This window comes from Pocillopora damicornis, chromosome 3, assembly GCF_964200805.1.
Source record: "Pocillopora damicornis chromosome 3, jaPocDami1.2, whole genome shotgun sequence".
NCBI lineage: Eukaryota > Metazoa > Cnidaria > Anthozoa > Scleractinia > Pocilloporidae > Pocillopora > Pocillopora damicornis.
In genome coordinates this window covers 10,197,356-10,222,661 of record NC_142672.1, presented here as the reverse complement: position 1 = coordinate 10,222,661, position 25,306 = coordinate 10,197,356, and the positions used below count along the sequence as shown (strand labels likewise).

General features: G+C 39.7%; 1 protein-coding gene across 2 annotated transcripts; it reads right to left on the bottom strand.

Annotated features, from left to right (window-relative positions):
* Positions 1 to 888: 888 nt before the first annotated feature.
* LOC149048165 (uncharacterized) lies at positions 889 to 17,085 on the bottom strand. Of its 2 annotated transcripts, XM_089201664.1 has the most exons (7): positions 16,708 to 17,085; positions 11,711 to 11,858; positions 9,626 to 10,003; positions 8,034 to 8,256; positions 5,193 to 6,349; positions 4,804 to 4,997; positions 985 to 2,692 (listed from the first exon to the last, which is right to left on the bottom strand). In XM_089201664.1, the coding sequence occupies exons 1-7, from the start codon at positions 17,016 to 17,018 to the stop codon at positions 2,530 to 2,532; spliced, it is 2,574 nt and encodes an 857-aa protein (XP_089057790.1). In that variant the 5' UTR covers positions 17,019 to 17,085; the 3' UTR covers positions 985 to 2,529. The 2 variants fall into 2 exon arrangements, with proteins under 2 accessions (XP_089057789.1, XP_089057790.1); XM_089201663.1 differs by having other exon boundaries at positions 889 to 4,997.
* Between the last annotated feature and the right edge of the window lie 8,221 nt (positions 17,086 to 25,306).

Sequence of the window (25,306 nt, the reverse complement as noted above, 5' to 3'; positions counted from 1 at the left end):
TTGAGTGGTAGGGATAATTAATGCAACTTTCAACTTGCTTAGAACGTCAACGAAGCACTGTTCTTGGTGTGAGGGTTAGGGCGCCGTATATCATTCTCTTTGTAACTTCACTTTATTCGCCGAGTGTCCAGCATAGACGATTGACGACTTCGTAAAAGGATTAACCTATTTTTCCAGGAGTGGTGTAAAACGAAAATGCACGGCGACGTCAAATAGCCGACAGTGATAAGTGAAGATACGCCGGTCAGATCGGGAAAGTGGTAGAGGAACTTTAAAGCTATGATGAAAGACCTGGCTTCCTTGTAGTCGGCTTCGCAGCCAATTTTGGGTGAAATGGCCGAGAAAAGGACTAGCTTGCCCTGCCCTTTAGAAAGTCGGGATCTCGAGTGCATTTGAGTGAAGGACAATTCAGAGAATATTGTGTGCAAGTTGCCACGGGCAGACCCATCAGGGTCAGTTCTGGGCACGAAATACTCTTTTGAGTGTTTGAGTGATAAAAACTGTTATGAAAGTTCCACTCTCACGAATACCGTCAAACACTTCGAATAACTTCATAGAAAATATACCATTTATTTGTCTAATTGACAGCCACTTAACAGCACTCTCCTTCCTTTACGCTCATCCTTTACAATCACAATTACAGTTGACCGGAGCTTGGATTCAAGATCGCCAAAGACCTCTCCAAGACAACGATTTCACCTTAAGAAAGCCTACGCCCATTAGGAAGGGGTGCAGGGAAGAGAGATCAGACCACAGCTGTTCGAAGGTCTGATCACGCTATCTACTTGATGAATCTCTATCCAAAAGTTCTAGATAACGGTACTCGATTAATAAAACAACAGAATTGTTAGTTACATTTTATCTGCGACGTAATGCGAGCCTCTACTTGTTTCTTATCAATCACTTTATTGACTCGTTCCGCAATCGGGAATGAAGTCTACTTCAGATACGTTTGATTAAAGGGCATGTAAACCCAAAAATACATGTTTTTCTCATGCTATGTAAAAAGTGGCGTAGAGAACGAATCTGAAATTCGTTTTGTCCGATTCGACTTATCTTAGGAGAAAATCGGCATTTTCGCTTGAAATTCCATTGCCGGTAAAAACAATAGCGAGAATCGTGACGTAAGCGGTGGAACTAAAATATTGCGCAACACATATTCCCTAGTAGAACTGGTGTGGTAGCTCGTGTAAGTAGCGGTAGTTCGAAGATGTTTTTCAGAAGATAGCGACTCGAATGCCCTAAGCTTAGTATATGACGGCGATGGGGATGATCTAGAATCTTTAGGAGAGTCTGGGCCACGTCCTTAACAATACGAGCTGCGTAAGGTTCACCGAAGCGATCCGCACGAACACAGTGTTGACAGTGATGCGACCTCCTCGGGAAACTCAGACTGGTATCTAATTTACTGTGTGATTTACTTGTATTTGATATGAAAATCCAATAAAGCAAGGGCACAATCTAAAAGAATGCAACAGAAATTTTTTAAACCCGCTGAGCTTCCGTGGGTGTTTTATATAAAATTGTCGAAGGTGCGAGTGTGGAACTTGTCAACCAATGCCGACAACTCGTGAAAGTGTTTGTTGTTCGGAAATCGGGCAATTGTGGCAAAAAGTAGAGGAGCGAGGGTCTGAAACCCAGATAAGTTGTATCACTGAGTATCCAGGTTTTAGTCAATTTGCCTCGATTTCTGGGTGCTGAAGACGGCCTATTACGCGTACAGGCAGCAGTAAAGCACAGAGAATCACACCGGAAACGAGTAAGCTAAATGTTATCCGTTTAATCTGTTTTGTTACATTTTGAGATCGATTTGCTTGAGTTGTTTCTGTCATTGATTTAATAATACAGTACTACAGCTAGCTGTTTATAGTTTCGAATAATTTGCTTCTGGTAGGGCCTGAATTGTCGGTACAACACCAGGAAGAAAAATGACTGCTAAAAACAACAGAATGTTCGAACGGCTCGACGAAATCGGCTATCTTCATTTGAACAAGTGGCTTCAAATTTGCGTCATTGGAAATATTTGCGTTGTATGCCGTTTTGTTTGAATCAGTACAAAACTGGACGACACAACGCTTTACCATTATGAAAGAACTGAGTATATTGAAGCAAACTGTGAGTAAAAAAATCATGACGAGACCGGCAAACAACGGCTGTGGGAAAGACTCCGTGTCTCACGCTATTATTAAACGAAACTTTGGAGGTTCCACCCGTGAAGTCACAGGAAAGATGGCGCCGTTCAAAATGGCGAATGTTTCGAATTTGGAAGAGCTTTTTCAAAGTGAAAATGGACTTTTGAGAAAAAACGAATGGCACCTTTGGTGTACTTGATATATTTACTAAACATCTATGTGAAAAGAAAATGAACGTTTTATGGGTTTACATGCCCTTTAACTTCTGCCACGAAAAGTGACTCTTTAAAACAAATGACTATAATAACATGCCCTGCTTACTACAAACTATTGTTAATAAGCACTACTGAAAGGTATCGCGATCCTTCCATAGTTTTACTCACAAGAGAGACACCTTTCAAGGCGCTATAGTCGTATCACTTTTACAGCCTTTCAAAGTTTGGCCCTCAATCAATAACGGGTAGGTTTCGGAACCTCGGAATCGCCATGTATTCTGCAACGATGTTTCTGTTGGCTCGCTTGTGGCACTTGATGAAAATGCGAGGGATTTCAAGCAACCGCTGAAAAAATACGAGACGACGTAGATTGAAATTTTGGTAGGTCTAAATCTACCTCTTTTTTCCTTTTCCTAGTTTGAGTTATACTCAATGGTTGGATCACGATACAAAACTTATTGCTTTTGTTACTACAGCAATACCGTATTAGCAGTGATACTGCGCAATACCTTAGTCAATATAAATATTTATCAACATTAAATACCGATCTTCAGTTTTTTGTGCTCACAGGTCAGCTATCCTCGCAACAAAGCTAAAGATAGCGTATGGTAATCATGTCCCATAAAATTTCACAACTTTGGTGATCGAGATAATTTTTTAGGCATGCGCTCAGCTTAATCATCTTACACGAACGAATTCCACTCATAGCAAAATTTAGTATATACTAAAACAGTGGATAGTGTTAAAGCACGTTCTGATTGGCCGCTCAAACTTCAAATATCCTTTGCTATTCACTGCCGAGCAACTCGCGCGGAATTGCACTAGAAATTATTTTAATTGCTGCAGGAATAAGCGAGTTGAAATCATCTTTTTGGGCTATATTATCTCACAGTTTTAGTATATGTTAAAAACAGCTATTCCCTCAATGTCAGTGGCTGGCGGTGGATATTTACCTCGCCTCATCGCGGCTCGGTAAACATTCACCACTATCCACTTCCACTTCGGTAAATAGTTGTTTGGTAGTAACTTGTTCTCATGCATAACACGCACATTCGCCTTCCGTTCCCATTGACATTTGCAAAGATTTTTCTTGAAGTGTTCATCATTTCCCCTCACGGTCCGAGTTAATGGGTTTCTACAGTGTCGTAACCAAACCTTTTCTGTTTGAATCGAGTTACTTACACATTTTATCTTAACACCCACTTTAGGCTTGAATAAAAGAAAAGCACTGCCTTCTTTCATGCTTCAGTTAATAACTGAAATAAATGACAAACTTTCTTCAATCTGATTGGCTGGGAGATATGCAGTTTTCTGGTAACATAATGCAAAAGAGAGGTACTTCTTTGCAGAAAATTGCTCATTCGCTGCAAAAAAGGCAACAATTTTAAACCGTATTTTGGACCTATTGGCAGCTCAAAAACCCGATTTCCAGTAAGAAACATAAACTAATCAGTTAACTATCCGATCTGTTATTCTGCAAGCACTCCTACCATTATAGCTCCAGCAAACGGTTGTGTAGTTAAGTTTTTTTCGTTCTTGTTTTAGTTTTGATTGAGTTCGTTTGTCTTTTTGTATAGCCTACAAAAAAAGTTACAAAGCATACCAATATAAATCCATAGAGTATTTTCGTATTATCAACCATAAAGAGTTTCAAAGCTGATGTTTCGAGCGTTAGCCTTCGTTAGAGTGATATACGAAGGGCTAACGCTCGAAACGTCAGATTTTGAACACTTTACGGTGGCCAATTCACGTTATCAGCTCGGTCGATAATACTTAATTACCCCTGTCCACCGACGCAGCACCACAGTTTTTTAGAAACTTACCCCCTCTATTCAATATAAATCTATGTTTACCACGTCTAAACTTCAAAACAATAAAGAGAAAATGTTCCGTTCCGTTTATAAAGTATTTCTCTTTCATCTATGTTCACAAAAAAAATCGTATCACGGTGAACCTGATTATCTCTCTCTTTTTCACCTTATGCATATTGTCTCGTAGCTCAAAACAGCCGATGTGAAATCGCCCTATGTACAGCATTTCGTACAACATGCTGAGATCAATTATCCTGTGCGCTTGCGTGTACCATTATCAGCATGCGGAATGTCAATGCGCGCAGAGGACATCCAAATTGACCATCTTCACAATTTAAGGCTTTGACAAAACACATCGTGACAACTGCTATTTTTTAAGTACCTCTCTCTAAATTACCCTAACGATTCAAACTTCAGCTATCTTTTCTAACATTTTACTGATTCAGTACCAAATTGTTGATAAAAGCTATCGTCATCTATAATTGCATTTTATCAGTAACCACTCCTCTATAACATCATAATAAAATAATACTGATCGTGTCTGAAGACTTACTAACTACCTTACCGAACAAGTTATTTCGGAGAAAATATCTGTACGCTTTATATCTAAATGAACACAACCAATAGTATCAAAAATTGTCTCACGTTGGCTGTTCAAGTTCATCGATTATTTCCTCCATACACGGTCTCGCCTCAGGCTCTGTTTGTAAGCATCTCCGGATGAGAGCTCGAATCACGCGGTTTTTTACAAGTGCAACTTGCTGTTCACGCTTTTTAGGATCTGGCATTTCCTGGATCGACATCTCACAAAGAAGAACACCAAAACTGTATACATCAACCTGAATATCGAAAACAAATTACAGAAAATTCAATGATAATAACCACAATAGCGGCAATCAACTCGGTGGTAATGATAATGTCGATGATGATGTGATAATGACCGCAACCTCGCGTTAAGTGAATAAAATTTGAGGATACACACCATTGACAAAGGGTCATTGTGGAGAAAAAAACAAATATTAAATCAAACATACCTTAACGGTTTGGTTTTTAGTGACTGCTTCAGGTGCACTGTAAATTGGCGCTCCAGGTGCAACTGTCATGGTATGTTGCATGAAATTGGCTGTGCCATAATCTGAAACCTTGGCTCGCCATTGGTCACCTTGTCGCCATAGTAACACATTTGCACTGCTGATGTCCCGGTGAATGATGGGAGATGGTTGCCTCTGATGAAGATAGTTTAATGCTCGAGCCACATCCAGGGAAATAACGAACAATTCAGTGGCGGAAAGCGGTCGCTTTAACAGTGCTCGTAAACTTGTTTCCATCAGCTCTGTGACAAACAAAGGACTTCCTTCGTCATTTGTGGCCCCAACGAACTGCAACAAACATGGGTGACGACATCTTGAAGCAATGTTCATTTCTCGCTCAAACAAACTCCGGTTGTGATTGGAAAGAATCAAGTCATGGGTTTTTTTCACAGCTACGGCACAGCCACAATACTTTCCTTCCACGACAATTCCCCAGCCTCCCCTTCCGAGGCATTTATCTGTCACCTGAATTTGATTGCGTGAAATGACCCAGTCAGGTGACTCCTGCCGTTGACGTGCATTTAACGCTAATTGTTGAGCTGTCGAGAGACTCATTTCGAGTTCGGTCACCTGATTTCTTAAACCAGCAATTTCTTCATCTTTTCCCTGTAGTTGCTCTTGGATATTGGTCAATTGCTGTGTCGCCTCTCTCACTTGTGCTTCGGAGTTCACTAACTGATCATGCTTCTCTTGTAACTGTCCTTGAGCGTTTGTCAGCTGTTCCTCCATCTTTTTCACTTGTTCCTCGGAGTTCATAAACTGATCATGCTTCTCTTGTAACTGTCCTTGAGCGTTTGTCAGCTGTTCCTCCATCTTTTTCACTTGTGCTTCAGAGTTCACAAGCTGGTCATCCTTCTCTTGCAGTCGTTCGTGTTCGTCTGCCAACCGTTGCTCCATCCCCCGCAGCTGTCTCTGTAATCTGTCACCTTGTTCCTGTTTTTCCGATTCTTTATCTTCCAGTTGTGCTCGTAATTGAGTCACCTGCTGCTCCATCTCTCTCAATCGTACGAGTAAACTCTTTTTTTCTTCGTCATTTTCTCTCGGTTTCTCTTGCAAGCTCGGCAGCTGACCTCCCATGTCTCGTGATTGTCGCTGCTTTCCTTGAGGGGAATGAAACATAAATGACAAAATGGAAAACCTCTAAATGCAAAGAACCCACACACAACACAGGTTGTTCCAACAAGTTGATACATACTGCCAGGCTCCTTTCTAGGGGATATAGTCACGAAATGGTTGAAAGAATCTAACAACTGCACCTTTTACAGCTCGTTGATCTTGTAATCAATTCATTCTCATGAATTTGCCCCGTTTTCCCCAAAGTTTCCATCGTAGTGACAGGGAATAATGTCTATGGAGAAATCTGATCGAACAATTTCTACATTATAGAGCGAAAAATATTCTGCTCCGATTGAATAGCCTTTTTTTAACCGGAAGAACAAATTCTCAACATTTAAATGCTTTAAGATAAGCTTATGGGAATTGAGCGATAGGGTAATCCGTTCACAGATTATGATTGCTTCTACTCCAAAAGAATTCAATGAATTAGTTCATCTTAGATTTTTGGCACCTTTATTGCATGTATCTCAAGAAAAGGAAACAATAGAGTAAAATACTGTGCGATTTTCACGTTTTGCTTCAAGCCATTTTAGACTCTTACTCAAATTTGTCACAACTATAGGGTTAAGCTTAAATGCTGTTCAAATTTCACAAATAATTTGACAACACTTTTGCTAACCTTTCATAATAGGAATCCTGCCTCTCACTGACTAGAAATTCGTCAATTGCATAGCACCTTATCATAACATAATTCAGGAATTTAGTTCTTAGTGTTAGAAAGGCTTGTTCACACCAATGAAGCGATCGTCGTAATCGCAACCACAATTGTAAGCGTAGTCGCCAGAACGTTGTGACCAAGTGTGAATCAATAAACCGCATGCTTTTTTAAAGATTAAACATGGCGACTAAATTAACATGAACATTTGCTTGCCTTTCTTCTTTAAAGGTTCATTTTTCATTTGAAGTCGTTAAAGGGACGTATAAAAGAAAAGAGGAAAACAAAATTCCCATGCTTGTCTTTAAAATCTTAGCACGATTCATTCTTAAGACCTGGATATTTTCGACACTTTATCGCTAAAAAAACCAAAGTTGCGCAAAAAGGGATGGAACAGAAGGTGTATGACATCTTATTACGAAGTCTACACGAACCCACGAATTAAAAATGAAAGGTTTTTGTAAAAAATTTGTACCTTACACGTCCCCGCATAAATCAATGATCTCCTCGGAAAGAAAAAAGGTATACAAACATCCAACTCTAAAGGAATTTGTGACACTTTTTTCGGCTCTGCATCTCACACAACAACAACAAAGATCAAGGCCGCGCAAAACAACATGCCCTTTGAGGGACCTGGTACAGGGTTGGCCAATCCCGGCATTCATTCTGACCCAAGTTATGCCAAAGTTGCATATCAATCTGTTACAAACCATTCATACTAACAATTCTACCAGCAAAAGACCTAAAATTTCAGAAAAAAATGCACTTTGGGACACCACGTCATCATACGACTTGAGTGTTTCAAAATGTCCTGGGCAAAAATTGAATGTCTCAATTTCAAATACTTTTTTGAACTAGAAGAACAATTACTCAACATCTGAGTGTTTTGAGGGAATTAGGTAAAAGAGACAACAGTTCACAGATTATGATTTTCTGCTTCATAATGTATGGTGTGCTTGACTAAGTGAATAAAAAATTTATAAAACAACTGAGATATCAAATAATTTGTCTACCTGATGGTACATTAACACAGCTCATTGATCTTGTATACATTTCATCTTCACGAATTTGCTTCTTCTTTCCCCGAGCTTCTTGTCCCGCAGCTTTTCCAGGATTACCATCAAAGTCATTTTCTAGTATGACAGTTTTCAATGGTACAAATTCTGCATAACCTCTCTTGCAAATAAACTTTTGAGAGCCACATCTTTTACCACAACCAGATCCCACTCTTTCATCCTAAATAAAAATGTGACAGACGGACACAACAACTTTTAAAGCACCACATTGCCAATTCGAATTTTACAGTGTAGGTATTTTTCTTACAACCAGTTTAAACTCTATCGCCCAGCCTGTATAGGCACTTGTAGTTTCAGTAGGTTCACATAAAAGATCTGCAACAACAAAACAAAACAAAACCAGACCTAATTTTAAAGAAGTAACGCTTGAAATATATTCCAAGAAAAACCAGCAACGTCCCAGTCAGTTTCTTTCTAAATTATGCCTTCAGAATGTAAAATGAAAATTTTTGCTTCTTTGTCAACTCTGTTCGTCATTGATGCACGAGCTGACAGGGGAGAGAGCACGTTGCGTGACGAGACCAAACATCGGATGTGGAGGAGACTACGGAAGGCGTGGCACCAATGTAGTTTATTTTTGCTAACAATTATTTAGGATACCAGCAGCAATAGACCATATTAAACGTGTGTCATGGTTTATACCAGATATTTTATGAATGATATTTTTTATGGGAGTCTTTTGAAAGTAAACGCTCTTTTTCTTTTGCAAAAATACAAACGTCAGTTACTTAGTGTCTCTTTTCAACCTACCCATCTTAAAAAATAACTTTGCATGTGTAGCATACCAATGTTTTACAAAAGACTGGCCTAACTTGGTTAAATTCCGCATCATTTGACAGGTAAAAATTGATCCCTTCATAGGGTATGTCAAATTTTTAACAACTCTGGGATTCATAGCTGCATCTATGAACAGCTACCGTCACTACACTATCATTTGGACGAGGCTGGGGAGGGTAGTGCACCCCAGCCACTGGTCTAACCCAGGATGATCAAACCACAATCGTGCTGGCTAATGCATGTTTAGTAAAAACTTTTGACTTGGTAATTGGTTTGGCAGAAAGTCCTCAAGTTTAAATCATGTCTTTGTTTGATCTTTTTCGAACTCAGATAAAACCAAACAAAACATTGAACCTCAATTAGTACTGCAATAACAAGCACAATTCACTCCTGTTAATACTGCAATAAGTTATCCTCCTGAAATGTTTCCTTACTAGTCCTTCAAATCCACTTTTCTTATAAATAAAAAAAAAGTGACCACCACAATTTCATAGTTAACTAAATTCTCATTCTCACATTTGGATAGGAAAACAGATCAGACATCTATGCTTTTACTAAAATCGGGCTACACCAAACAATCATTTCTTTTTTTTCTTTTATTTCCTCTTTGCAGAAATGATAGACCCATTTTCACATGCAAGAATGCAAAGGGAAAATGAAACATAATCACTCAGCTTAATCTCCACTGATTAGCTGGATAACACTTCAAGACTCAGTCACAGTTGGTTAAATAAGCATGTTAATAAACTTACCAGTTCTAATCCTACAATTATGTAAACATTTCCAGTTGAATTCGTCTCCTCACCAATATGTCTCACAGTTCCTCTGGCTGGACTATCCTTAATAAACGTCACAACTCTGTCATCAATCTTAAGCACTCCATCAATTCCTCCAAATGACCTTTGCTCACATTTTGCCTTCCAAAATGACGATATTGAATCCTTAAGACTTGACTTAAGTTTAGCCTGAATATCTTCATCTTTTTTTGCAATTTTTGAAGATTTCAAGTCATCTCCATCTTCTCTGGGCCTCAATTTGTCCAGTCCAACAAAAACCCCAGAGTCTGGTTCACACACAAAGTATCGCTTGTTTCTGAATGTTCCATTGCATGTTCCTGACCCTGGATGTTTCTAGATATGTTGAACCACAGATCATATTGAAGATTATTTTCATCATTAACTATCATTATGACTTTCATTATTATCATCATCATTAACATTACCATACTTGCCATCGTAATCGATGAAAATTTTATCCTATACTAACTGCTCAGCATCCAGTGTGTGACATACATGTACAACATACTATCAAGAAAGCAGGAGATTTTAAAATCTTAACAGTAAACATGACATGTTCTTAAATAGAGATGACACCTTACAAATGATTGTTTAAAGGGCAAGTTTTTATCATAACATATTGTTTGTGAACTTTACTAGTATTTCATGACAGTTATGAAGTAAAAAATTTATAAATCCAAGTCATGGGCAGAATTAGCTCATTGAAATCTTGAGATGTTCATTCTAAATAATGGTCAGTTTATTTCCACTAGATCTTACCACTATGACTCTAAGAATTCTCTTTTAATGACATGTAGCTGCTCCTTGCTGCTAATCAATGTACAACTTCATAGTGCAGTGATAATAAGATACTTGGGTATGATGGAGAAAATTGTCTATGCCTTTAAATTCAACACTCACATGTTTCAATCAAAACACTTGCCATTGTGAAACTTAGAGAAATTGTTAATCAAACTGGTATGAGAGTTTTTTAATAGATGCAATTTGTTTGCAATTGTTTGTCACCCCCTCCCCACCCTCTTGAAACAAGAGGAGATATTAACTGAATATATGCCCAAACAGTTCAAACAACTGTGCCAGCTGTTTCAACAGACCCTTAAGCTAGAAAATATGCTAGCTTGAATCACTACTTTGATTTAACAAGAATCTGCAAGCAAACAGAATTCTGTAAGAAATCTAAATCCTGTGGTTGTGTGTTTTTCTAGAGCAGGTCACGAAGGTCACCTCAGAAAAGTGACAAGGTTGTCGTAGATTAAACTATTTTCATAGATTGCTGTATTAATTAAGTGTGTCAAAAGTAAACAAAATCATGAATTTTCCTAAGTAAGGTAATGTTGAGTGTTACTTTCTTGGCTTTGACTAGCAGAATCTCCCTCAATGCTCACAAATGAAAGGTTAAGAGGATGAACAATGACTCTTTGACAGTTTCCTGAATGGTGATTAAACTTCTTAGCTATCTTGGTAAAAAAAAGGTGGAAGGCAGCTTCAAAATTTACTAGCAGAGAGGCAGTTTCCATGCTAATTGACAAAACTTGACACAATAAGACTTTTCTGTTGAATTTTTTTTGTTCTTTATGAAAAGAACACAAAAAGGAATCAACAACATTGTTTACTGTTAAATTATAAATCCTGGAAAGGAAGCCCGTGTCACATGAAGTTGTCCATATTGTTATATCAAGAGAGGTAAATTTTCAAAACTATACCCAGGCCTGTCAAAACTTATGAGGCTACAACGAAAACGAAACCAAATTAGAGTGAATAAAGCATTTAAATCTTCCCTTCAGCCTAGGAGTCTTCTAGGAGGGTAGACATTGAAAAAAAGATTCTAAGAGTTGAAGTCAACTTCACTAAGTCTGAGAAGGTTAACTGAAATACTAACCAAATGAAAAAGCCAGCTTAACTCGGTGTGACATGTTACCTTCATGTTGATTCATGATAAGTTTGTACAATCTGTTGTGTTGCTGTCTGTACGAAATTTACATAAATAAATGCAAATTGTTACAGTCAACAAACCGACTTAACTAATGCACCAGTACTTACAATGAGTTCAACTCCAAACCAAGTTCCAAGACTGGGTGGTAATACACCATTGTACCGAACAATACCTGGCAAAACCTTTGAGGCTCCTTTCACTTCAACGAAAACAGCACTTCCGGGTGACAATTGTCGGCCAAACATCAAACGTTTCCTATAGTTTTGTCCTTTATGACGCGAGAGAGCAAGATAGTGAGTCTGAGTCCAGTAAGCTTCTTTGAACACAAACTTTAATCACTTGAGAGGCAGGTTACCTTTAGAGCTAACGAAACAACAACAACGCGATAGCGACTCTCTTATTATAAAATATGTTTTTTTTCCGTGTAACCCGAGAACTGACACGTGAGTAGTCCGAAGTGATTACATAACCAGTCCAGAAAGTTACATAACAGTTGAGAGTTACATAAGAAAGAAAAAGCAAACGTTGATGTCCGGAAGGTTTTTTTTTGCATATCATAACATCTTTCCCTTTTTCCTATTTTTCTTTTTTTTTTTTTAACTATAACTCAATGTCAAAATTTTTAGGTGGCTTGATCAATCGTCCATGTCGTGTCCGTATTTCAGTTGTAGTAGCTTCGTGAGGTGGTCTTGCACTCAGCTCTGTTTGAGGTGTTGGGGGTAGTTGAGATCTTGGAGGGGACATGGATGTTCCTACTTGAGAACTTGCTGGAGGGGGTTGGTCCTGTTCCTGCAGATTGTCTGGAACGGTCAGGTCATCTTCGTCCATTTTGAAGGGGGTTTCTTGAAGTGGTTCCATGGTAGAACGCAACTGCTTGCGATTACGCCTGTAGGATCTACCATTGACTTCAACCTTGTAACTGCGAGATGCCACTTTAGAAGAAACAACTGCTTTTGACCACTTTGTTTCTCCAGGCATCTTCATGCGCACTATGTCACCTGATTTGAGTTCTGAGAGTTGTTTAGCATGTTGGTCGAAATGTTTCGCTTGCTTGACACGATCCCTTTTGAGAAGATCACTAACTGTTTGGTCAGTCTTGAGTAAAGACTCTGAGAAGGGTAGAAGTGTCTTAGTTCGGCGACCAAAAAGTCGTTGACACGGAGACATACCTGTCGCAGCAGTGGGGGTGTTGTGGTGATCCAATAAACCAAGATATGGATCGGATTGAGACAGAAGAGCTTTCTTCATTAAAGTCTTGCAGGTTTTGACTGCGCTTTCGGCCATCCCATTAGCTTGTGGATAGTGTGGTGAGGTGGTGATATGAGTGAACTTCCACGTTACTGCAAATCTTCGGAACTCTGAGGATGAGTACTGAGGACCGTTGTCAGAAACTACGTAATCGGGTACCCCATGTCGCGAAAAATGCATCTTCAGCTTGTGAACGACTGTCTGGGACGTAGTATCGGCAAGATGATCCAGCTCGATAAAGTTGCTGTAGTAATCAACTAATACGAGGTAGTTTCGGTTCTCGAAGGTAAACAAATCTGTTCCAACTCGTTGCCATGGCCTGTCAGGAACTGGGTGAGGCTGAAGAGGTTCACTGGCTTGTTCAGGTCTCACACTTTGGCATATAGAGCATTTATCAATACGATTCTTGAGTTGTGCAGACATTCCTGGCCAGAAGAAAACCTCTCTGGCCCTTCGAAGGCATGCTTGGAGTCCCTGATGGGACTTGTGTGTTTCCTCTATCATGTCACGGCGAAGGCTCTCTGGGACAACGATCTTCGTTCCTTTGAAAACTAGGCCATCTTGGAGCGTCATTTCATCTCGGTATTTGAAGAAAAGCTGTGCGCTTGTAGGTACCATGGAAGTTTTTGTAGGCCAGCCAGCGCGTATGACTTGTGACAACGCTAGTAAAGATTCATCCTTGGCCGTTTCCACTTGAAACTTGGCAAGTGTCGACTCTGATATCGATAAGTCTTCAACAAAGTTGACAGTTTCTAGATCTTTATAGCAGGATGAGGTGCTAGCATTTGGTACCTTTGACTGCTTAGGTAGAACGCGAGAAAGTGCGTCAGCGATGTACATCTCTTTGCCTGGCTTGTAAGTGAGATTCAGGTCAAATCTTTGAAGACGTAGCATCATACGCTGTAATCTCTTAGAAGCTGTATTGATTGGCTTCTTCTGTATAGCAATCAGTGGCTTGTGATCTGTTTCGACTGTGACGTGCTTGCCATAAATGTAATGCTCGAAGTGCTCACAAGAGAATACAACAGCTAAGAGCTCCTTCTCAATCTGTGCGTAATTTTGCTCTGTCGACGTCAGTGCCCTGTTGGCGTAGTGAACTGGCTGTCCTTCCTGAAGTAGAGTTGCGCCAATGCCATACTGTGAGGCATCGCACTGTATAGTGACATTCTTACTCACGTCAAAGTACTGTAGGACTGGGGCTTTAGTGATGAGCTCTTTTATCTCCTTAAAGGCTTTATCTTGGGGGTGTTGCCAATGCCATTCTATTTCCTTCTTTTCCAACTGTCTTAAGGGCTGTGATGCTGTAGACAGATGTTGGCAGAATTTCGCCAGATACTGCACCATTCCCAGAAACGTTCTGAGTTCAGCGAGATTGGTAGGCACCGGATAGTCCACTATAGCTTGTACCTTTAACGGGTCAGGTTTTAGACCTTCCGCTGTAAGGAGGTGTCCTATGAAAGGAACTTGTGACTGTCGAAGTTTCAACTTCTCGCTGTTGAGAGTGAGGTTTCTTTCTCTTGCGCGACTGAGGAAAGCCTTGAGATTCTGATCATGGTTGGCAATTGCAGCTTCATTAGAGTCTCCAAAACCGCAAACTAGGAAATCATCGGCGATGACTTCAACACCTGCGAGTCCTTCTACTAGCTCGTGCATTCGTTGTTGCCATACTTCTGGGGCTGAGTTTATTCCGAATGGCATTCTGAGCCATCGATAGCGACCAAAAGGTGTGTTCATGGTTGTCAAGTAACTACTCTTTCCATCAAGTTGTACCTGCCAGAATCCACATTTGGCATCTAACACGCTAAAGACTTTAGCACCACTAAGGCGAGTTGCTACTTCCTCAATAGTTGGAAGTGGATAATGTGAGCGTTTCACTGCGCGGTTGAGATCTCGAGGATCCAGACATACTCGTATTTTCCCGTTAGATTTCTTCACTATGACAAGGCTAGAGACCCATGATGTCGGTTCAACTACCTTGGCGAGGATACCACTCTTCACCATGTTATCCAGCTCTAACTTGAGGGTATCTCGAAGTGGGACTGGCACTTTACGAGGGGGATGTACCACCGGGCGGAAACCTTCGTCCACTTGAATGGAGTAGGTTCCTTCAAGGCAGCCAATTCCAGTGAAGATATCGGTAAATTCATATAGGATAGGATCACTTCTAACATTTGACGAGACGTCAATTCTTTCGTCGTGAATCGCATTTACGTCAGCATCCAAGATTTTGACCAGGTTCATCTTTTCACACGTCGTTCGACAGAGGAGGGGTGTCAAATCTTGCTTCACAATGTGATAAAGAACTCCATATTTTCTTCCTTTCCGTTCAGTTAGTAGGCGGATTTGACCAAGTGGCCAGACTACAGTCTTGTTGTGCATGATGAGCCTTGTAAACGACTGTTCAAGGTTTGTACACTGTTTGTCTCCTGTAGCCCGGATGTAGGCACTTTTGGGGAGAATATTACATGAAGCACCTGTATCAATCTGAAGTTGTACTTGGGCATTATTGTTAAGGCACGCCGTTACATAAGCTGATGTGGGGGAGGGTTTGTGGCTGTAGATTTCACAATCTTGTACGTGATTGACAGAGCGAGAGTGGCATTTTTTTGCAAAGTGTCCGTCTCTGCCACATTTGGTGCATTTCTTGCCAACTGCTGGACAAGCTGACTTTTTCATCTCGTGAACAGTACCACAAAACTTGCATTCTCGTGTGTATACATTGTCGGGGTTACCAGAACTTTTCCCTCTTGACTTCCACGGAGGAGTCCGCTTCTTACCTGAAGTGTGTTTATGCGGTGTTGTATCCTCAGTCTGGGTCTTAGGCGGTTTCGTTTTCTTGGCTTTTACCCTATTCACATTGGCTTCTTCAGTTGTCATGTCTAAAGCGCGTATATCAGTTAGCTCTTGTGTTCGCAGGATATCCAACGCGTTATCCAAAGTGAGATCTTTCTTCTCTAAAAGTTTCTTGCGTGACCGATCATTCTTGACTCCAAGGATGAGGCGGTCTCTTATCAAGCTGTCTCTTAGGGTTAGGAACCCACAGTGTTCAGAAAGGCGCATCAGTGCTGTGCAATATTGATCGACACTTTCTCCTGGTTCTTGCTCTCTCTTGTTGAAGAGGTACCGTTCATACGTCTGATTTCGCTGCGGCAAACAACGAGATTCAAATTTAGCCAGGACGTCATCAATATTGTCAGCGCTTTCGTCTTCAGCGAAGGTAAAGGTGTCAAACAATTGGACTCCTTCTCTTCCAACGATGTTAAGAAAATGAGCAACACGGACTGGGCCGTCCTTTTGACTTATCCCAGCCGCCCGTTCATAGATTTGCCATGCTCTCTTAAAGTGTAACCAGTTATCGCCTCTACGTGACCTGTCTTCGAGATTAAAAGGATCTGGAGGTTTGGCTAGCGGTACTGTGGTGGTATAGATCGGTGCAGCAGCCGATGAACCAGAAGGTTGCTGACTAGCAGAGGTCGAGGTCATGACCAATATAAAATAAACTTCCACCAACAACAACAAAGCTCGTGAAACGTGATCCCACTCCTGACACCAAGTTTTGTCCTTTATGACGCGAGAGAGCAAGATAGTGAGTCTGAGTCCAGTAAGCTTCTTTGAACACAAACTTTAATCACTTGAGAGGCAGGTTACCTTTAGAGCTAACGAAACAACAACAACGCGATAGCGACTCTCTTATTATAAAATATGTTTTTTTTCCGTGTAACCCGAGAACTGACACGTGAGTAGTCCGAAGTGATTACATAACCAGTCCAGAAAGTTACATAACAGTTGAGAGTTACATAAGAAAGAAAAAGCAAACGTTGATGTCCGGAAGGTTTTTTTTTGCATATCATAACACCTATCTGTATACATTTGGTATCTTCCTTCAGGTGAAGTAATTGCTAAAAGCAAGTTGCTTTCTTCCTCAGATAGTCGAGTCACATCCTCCATAGGACATTCAAGACGTAATGACTTACGTTTAATTCCAACAACAGCCACTTTAGTAAAGTCTGTAGGCTGATCAGCCTTAGGAACACCTTCTAATATCTCGCCTCGCAAAACTTGTATTGGTGTACAATCAGGAAAAAGGGCGAACAAGATAGAGTCTTTTTCAACTACGTGTCCGAGTCTATCACAAAGAAGAATATACTTTAGACTGGGTTCTTCCATTTCGTGCCGAGGAGACAGGAACGACGATTTCACCTTCACTGTGAACAAACTATTCAGGAATAGCTCCGACCCAAGCCTGGCAGTGTGCGCACTCCGATTGCGTTGCATTATGGTAGCTTCATTTTCAATATGGCGGTGAAAGCAGCAGAATTCAGCAGATTTTGACTGAACATTCCGTAAAAGTTAGGCCGTTCCTTTTTCCTTTCACCATCGGTAAATGTAATTTGATTTATTCTGAATATGTAAAAGTATTTTTTGTTCGTATTTGTCGCGTATTCTATGGTTCTCAAGGACAAACGCGATCACTGTTTTTTTTGTATGTAACTTGAGACCGGATTTCAAGAAGGTCAAATTTGATGTACGTCGTAGTTTGGAGCCTTTCAAAGATTTGGATGGCTGCTTTGATCCTTCTTTAACAGCTCTGACTAAACGATCTCAAACGCTCTCCAACGGTACATGTGTTTCTCGCATTTTAAGTGCGGGTGTTTGAGACCGATTATGGCCGAGAAAAAGCTTATTGTTGCGTTACACAGCGTTACTATTTTCTACTCAATTGTGTTGTAAATCTACTTTCCTACGTAAAAGGAAATTAACTTATCGCGAGTGTTGTATGGTAAATCTATTATCTTGATCATTGAATGAAGGACAGTTGAATTTGAGCCATGAATAGAATCACTTGACCAATGAATAACTCCACAATACACAAGGCGACACACCGGGTAAGCCGGAAAGCAAAAGGTAGTCGATCGTTAAGCGGATGTCTACAAAACGAAGACCGAAGACCGAACACCAAATACCGAAGACCGAAGCCCGAAAAACGAAGACCCTACTAATTTTTTTGCCCGAATAAGGTCACCATAGCTGACTCAGTGACAGGTTTCGCATATGGTTTATGTCAGTGGGCGACAGCATCGGAAACTCACGCCCACGAACCGAAGCTCCGTCATAAAATTGGATAGCTCGTTCTTAATCAGGAGCTCCGAAATCATGACCCCGTCGGGCAGCACATACCCCTATAAGCAATGTATAGGAGTTCCCCCCCCCCTTCCCCGGGGTCTGACAAAGCGTTTTAGCAAGGATCTTCGTTTTATAGATTCAAGCGGCTTTTTCTACAAAACGAAGACCCCATTGATTTCGCGTCAATTGGCGTCTGACAAAGCGTTTTAGTGAGGGTCTTCGTTTTATAGATTCAGGGGGTCTTTTCTACAAAACGAAGACCCCCTTGATTTCGCATCAATTGGGGTCTAACAAAGCGTTTTAGTAAGGGTCTTAGTTTTGTAGATTCAGGGGGTCTTTTCTACAAAACGAAGATCCCCGTTATTTTCACATCTGTTTGCGTTGAGGAACGCTTTGGCTTGGTTTTTTAACTGTCCGTGCCTTATTCGGGCAAAAAAATTAGGGTCTTCGTTTTTCGGTCTTCGGTCTTTGGTCTTCGGTCTTCGGTCTTCGTTTTGTAGACACCCATCGTTAAACGGTGTTGATTGCTTGAGCGACTTCTGCCACTCGCTTGCGCTTTTAAATCTTCTAACCTGAAAGCTTAGCTGTTATTAGGATATCCTTTAATGACTTCCGTTTACGATGTGATATTAAGGGTTAGTTTTAAGGTGTCATTTCCCCATCTGTATGTTCTTGAGATTTGGCAAAGCCGGATGAGATTGTGTTACAAAAGGTAATATTTTCATGTGTGCGCGCTATTTTTTTTTTTAAGTATCAGTCTCTCCTGCAGAATACAACTCCAAAGATACGTTTGTCAAAACCTTATTTTAGGTATTCTATATTCTTTAAGCATATTTGAAACTCTGTACGTTTTTTAATAAACGTTGAGCATGACGAATTTGGTGTTAGGAGGTGTAAGGCTTCTCCTTTCGCGAATCCCGTATTCACGGCTTTAAGTGTATGACATGGAAAATAGTTCGTGTATTAGAAGGTCGCTGCCTCTTTGGAATGCGCTTGCATGTCAAGGGACGATTCTCCGTTAAATAACTTGTGGATTTGATATTATTCACACAGCCATCAGCTGTGTGTGAAACTGCTGCAAAATGAATAGATTCTCGGGCAAGACTGCTGTTTCGATTCTTTCTGAATGTCTTCAATTGCCTCCTAACAACGAATTTGTCACGGAGGAATAACAGGAGTCGCACAGGCCCGCAAACGCTTTTTAATTTTCGAAGGAACTGCAACAGACAGTGAATTTCCATTAAATTCCACGTTTATTCACGTTATCTTGCTGCGACCAGAGAAGTTCACTCGACCACGACAGGATGCAAATGACTTATTGTTTCATTTTACGACCATGATACAACGCAATCAGAGTGCGCACACCGCCTGGACCCAAGCGGTGCCTGGCTCCGACCCAGGCGGTGTGCGCACTCCGATTACATTGCATTGTGGTAGCTCCATTTCCAATATGGCGATGAAAGCGGTAGAAATCGGCAGATTTTGACTGAACATTCCGTAGAAGTTAGGCCGTTCCTTTTTCCTTTCACCATTGGTAAATATAATTTTATTTATCATGAATGTATAAAAGTATTTTTTGTACGTATTTGTCGCGTATTCTATGGTTCTCAAGGACAAACGCAATCACTGTTTTTTAGTATGTAATTTGAGACCAGTTTTCGAGAAGGTCAAATTTGATGTACGTCGTAGTTTGGAGCCTTTCAAAGATTTGGATAGCGGCTTTGATCCTTCTTCAACAGCTCTGACCAAACGTTCTCAAACGCTCTCCAACGGTACATGTGTTTCTCGCATTTTAATTGCTAGTGTTTGAGACCGATTATGACCGAGAAAAGGCCTATTGTTGCGTTACACAGCGTTACTATTGTATACTCAATTGTGTTGTAAATCTACTTTCCTAAGTAAAAGAAAATTAGCAAATCGCGAGTGTTGTATGGTAAATCTCTTTTCTTGATCATTGAATGAAGGACAGTTGAATTAGAACAATGAAAGGAGTCACTTCACCACTGAATAACTCTACATTGCACACGGCGACACGCCGAATACGCCGGAAAGCGAAAGGCAGTCGATCGTTAAAAGGTGTTGAGAGGCTTGTGCGACTCCTGCCATTCACTTACGCTTTTATATCTTCTGACCTGAAAACTAAGCTATTATTAAGATACTTCCTGCTCGTGAGTATTGTTTAATCGTGTCTCTCGAAGCGGAAAATGAAATATCAATGCGAGTGAAAACACCGATGTGTCAAAAAGAATGCTCCATCTTAGCCAATTGTTTCCTTAAATTTTCTTCAAGTTGTTCTTTTTTCCTCAGCTGTTCATATAATTTGGTCTCTCTCAACTCTTTCTCTCGTAGTTCTGCTTGCAAATGTGTCACCTGCACCATCGGTTCTCTAACCAGTCTCTGACCATTTCCTTTTTGCTCCTCTTTCTCTGTCAGTAACTAGTCTGTTCACAAGACAAGAAATGTACAATTTATTGTAAATTGTAAATCCTGTGCCTGGCCTCAGGATTTTCTTGGTCATTTTACCTATAAATTTCACGTGCAAGCGAAATTTGCTGAGTGAAAAGCGTTAAAAAAATATGGGAAAAATGTCACCCCTTCAAAAGAGCGCTCTCAAATGCTTTTCACTACTTTCTGAAGTTTTCACGTGAAAAAATTGGACTCGCACAAGCGCTTCAGAGCCTGCTGAGTGGTGACTTGTGACTGAACGCGAACGATCCTGAACTTCAAACACACGTCTCCTAAGGAGCACCTAAGTGGTAAGACACCTCCGTTGTGCACGTGCCCTCACGTTACGTAAAGGATTACGGTTGATTAGATTGATAAGATGGATAAAAAATAACGATGATGAAGATTATGATAGTCATGACGATCACTCTGTAACTAATGATAATCTTGCGCAGTCAGTGTTCTTGAATCGAGAAAGATCAAATATATCTCAAATGCATGGAATTTATACACAAAAGACATAGGCGAAGAGAAAATCAATAGGTAATCTATGTGGTACAAAACTAAACTGGCTAGCAATTAAATACCGTACATGGGGCACTTTGGCTCAGTAGTACATACCATGTAATGATCCGGCCGCCTCTGTCATGATATTAGTCGCAGCTCTCACATATTCCCTCAAGGTTTTAATGATTACCTCGGCCTGAAGAGCAAAAACTTGATACAATATATCAAAAGCTCGCAACTCATCGAGACATGCACTTGCGAGTCTTAAAGTTGTAATCTGAATAATAAATGAAGGGTGTTTGCCTGAAGACAAGAATTTCACCTTTAGACATGGGGTAAAACTGCCCAAAAAAATACTAGTAGGATTGTAAAGTCATTTTCAAAAATGGTCGATAGGTTTGTAATATTTTACCCTTGTAATCATCCTCAATCATCAAAGAGAAATGTGTAACTAAGAACGTACGAACCTTTCATTCTCAAATGTTTATGCGTTTGCTAAAATAGATGTTTGATTTGAATATTACATGGAAAATTTTTCCTTCGGTAGAACTTTAGCAAATGTAATGACATCACAAAAAAATTATCTTTATATTTCTAAAAATTATAGTGTCTGTAGGTATTCTGGTCGGTCTACAGCATTTTTCTTAAAGTTTAAAACCTTCACTGCTGCGGTGAAAAGGAGATATTTTACGATTTTACTACGAAAGTTATTCTCAACCTGAGAACCAAACAGAGTGATACTAGTTACCGTAAAGAACTGCGCCAAGGGAAGTCTTAGGGATAAAAACAAATTTATTTCCAGAGGTTTTCTGTCAAATATGACTCCATTCTAAGACTAGACAGGCTACCCCTGTGCAACCCATGGAACAAATCGATTTGCTTTGACAACCTTAGCTCTCTCTACCTCTGCCCTAAATAACTGGGCAATCTCTATTGGTTATGATGAAAGAAACCCTATGAGTTCCAAAGCCTGGTCTTGCATATTGTTTTTCTTTAAAGAAGACAATATTCCCACTTTAAACTCGTCCATAAATAAACAGGCTACATGAATTCCTAATAATTCAGCTAAATTATCACAAGGCCTCTTTAATTTCACTTACTTCTTCAGACTTAAAAGCATAAATACATGTATTCAGTGTGGTAAGGTTGACTGTACACATAGCTAAATACTGTTTTGTCATCTGGATCTTGAGTAATGAATGACAGTCTGCTGATGGAATGAAAATGCTTTCCAGGCTATAAAAATGTAATCAAAGAAAAACTTGACATACACCTAAAAGATGATTTGTAAGATGTCCAAGAAGACATCTCTGTAGGGAACTTAAATATGATCAAGCAAGTCTGCAGCCCAAATTCTGATAAAATGAATAGACTGTAAAAAATTGGGATTGGATTTGAGAACTGATTAAAATTTTCGGGATAAAATTTATACAATATTATGATAAACAAATTCTAAACTCTGTCTAGCCATGAGTCCTGCCAATACATAGTTCACAATGTGTCTTCCAGTATCCTGCCCAAAAACGTCTCGCCTGTGCCTACAAAGGCGAATTTCAATGTACAACATCATTTGGCTTTCTACGATTGATTTATGCATGAAATGTTCGCAGCCCTTGCCAAATTTTAAATCTTGCATGCGATAAATGAACCACATGTTCTGCTTCCAAACATAAATGTTACAGGTACATAAACCCAGGTATGTTTATTCACAATCAACATATCAAATTTGATTGTTTTGCAAAGTTCAAAATAAACGTGTGTTACAGTTTCAGTGTCACCTTAATTCTGCAATAATGCAGTGTATTTAAGGTTGCTCTGAACATACTTCAAATATTATTTTAAGACTTCAGTTACAATTCAGGCCGGTTTGAGTTAAGTGATTTTGCCTCACACACACTTAACGTAATTAATATTAGTATAATTGCTGTAATGATTATAGAGATGCACATGCTCTAATTGGTAGAGGATTGCATCATATCTTGTTTGAGGTGATTATAGCAGGAGCACTAAATTTCAAAATGGCTGCCTCAGGTTTTGTCAGTTTTACAGAGGAAGTGATGAACATGATAAAGAAAATTCAATTCCATATAGCACAAAAGATGCTAGTAAGTTTGGAGTAACACTTTTCAAAAGAAAGACATGAAGTTTTTGCTGATTGAATTTAATGAACCTATCAAATTCTAGTGGAAACTGAGCTTTTACATGGGGTAGAAGAGCACAGAACTCTTCATCACAATGGAATGTGCTGCATATAAAATTAATTACCTTAGAGTAACCTTGAAACGTGAAAATGAGTGATGTGCGACTAGCTTACTCGCATATACCTTAACTTGGTAGTGTGGAAGTGTGGAAGTATGGGAGTGTGGAAGTGTGGAAATAAACAAATATGCAAATGAGCCTTTACTCTACTGACATACATTTATCTTAACTTGGTAGTGTGGAAATATGGAAGTGTGGTAATGATAAATGTTCTCGCAGAGGAAGATTTCTTGATCACGGCCTACAACCTCGGGCGGTGCTCAAGACCTCGGGTTCAGTTTTTCCCATATATGTTTATTTATGGCATATATTTATTGACGCACATATATTAGATAGTTAATAAAGTACAATACGTTGGGTAGTAAGAAATTTAAAGGACTAATATTTTTTACCTTATATTCATTTGTCACCATCTATTTAAGATGATTTTTTTAAGGAAGATGTCAGAAAGAAGAAAATTCCTTCAAAAAATTTCACTTACAAGACTTAGTGCTTAGTCTGTTCACATCTTTTCCACCCTTTTCCATTTTATTAATTATTCATTTATTTATTCACCTCTAAAAAACATCTTTGCTAACTCCGCAAATATGCATAGATGTTACTAAAAGCAGGAATAGGGAATGGGAAAATGAAATGGGAGTTTGAAAATGGGAAATTATTCAGACATGGTTTGATGCTACTCTGGTATAAAGAATTAATGAATGTAACTGAGAAGTTACAATTCAAAGACCCAACGTTTCGACACTCCTGTCTAGTGCCTTCATCAGGGGTGATCTAAACGCTGCAAAAAGAGGTCCTTTTATACGCTCACTAATTAGCTGCACTTTTTTTCGGCGAGGTGTAAATGGGCGTTAGGAAGTAAGCCGCCATCATCACGATTTAAAGGATTGTAGGCGGAATTGATATGCCAGGCTTCCAAACAAAGGCGCTGGTGGTACCGCATATATTTTTCAGTGGTGGTAACGTGATGGTAATTTTAGAATTATCCCACTCAATTGCATGGTTGGTGAGACATGTGTGCTCCGACAAAGTTGAAATTTCATTTTTGCAAAAGAAAACCGCTTTTTAATGCTCTTTCAAACGTGTACCAAACTGACGTTTGGTCTGTCCGATATACTCGTGATCACAGTCATTGCACGGAATAGAATAGATAGCGTCGGTTCGTTGTCCTTTCGTGACAGGATCCTTAGGTTTTGCGAAAAAATGCCCCAAAGTCTGAAAAGGTTTATTGCTTTTTGTCCATAACCACAACACAATTACCCTTGTCAGCATATGGTACAAGCCTGTCCGGATCCTTTCTAAGAGCTATAAGCGCATTGAAAACATCCTTTTGAATGTTTTTGGAAGGAGGTTTAGCACGCCTGAGTATACTGCTAACATCTGCTCGTACCAAGTGCTTATGGCTGAGGAGAGAAAATATCTTTCTAAAGTCCTAAAGGCAAATGGCTATTCCAAAACTTTTCTCCGTAACTGCTAAAAGCCAGTTACAACTAATAGCACTCCTGATGAGAGGGAACCAGCGACTTGTTTTGCCTTTACTCCCTACATTCAGGGTGTTATGGAACCCATATCAAGAGAATTTTGAATAGCCACAACGATAAAATTGCTCGAAAACCTTTTCATTAAGCCTTTAAATCAGAGTAGCATCAAACCATGCTGATTATCCAGCTGGTCGCCATGTGAACTTTAATATATCTGGGAAATTATTAATTTTTTTTAGCTTTACTGTTTATAATACGAAACAATACGAAACATATATTTTTCAGCGGTCATTATCGATAACCACGTTTTCTTTCAAAAACATTCAGGGACAAAAAATAAGAAACGGAATAAATTGATGATATGGAAAGAAGTTACACTAACTTGTTTCGTTAAGTCACTATCTGAAGCTTAGCGCGTAACCAAAATAATTTCTATGATACTTTCAATCAATTTTCCAAAGGAAGGAATGATTTTGGTTAACATCAACAATCGAGGCTCTGTTCGGCTGTTTGTTCACACTTACAGGATGAGAGTACTCATATTTGCGGGAAACCCACGGAAGTTCAGGAGTCTGATGCATCACGCGCTATTAATATTTATGCGAAATTCCCACCAGCTTGGCGCGTCTTAAGTACGGG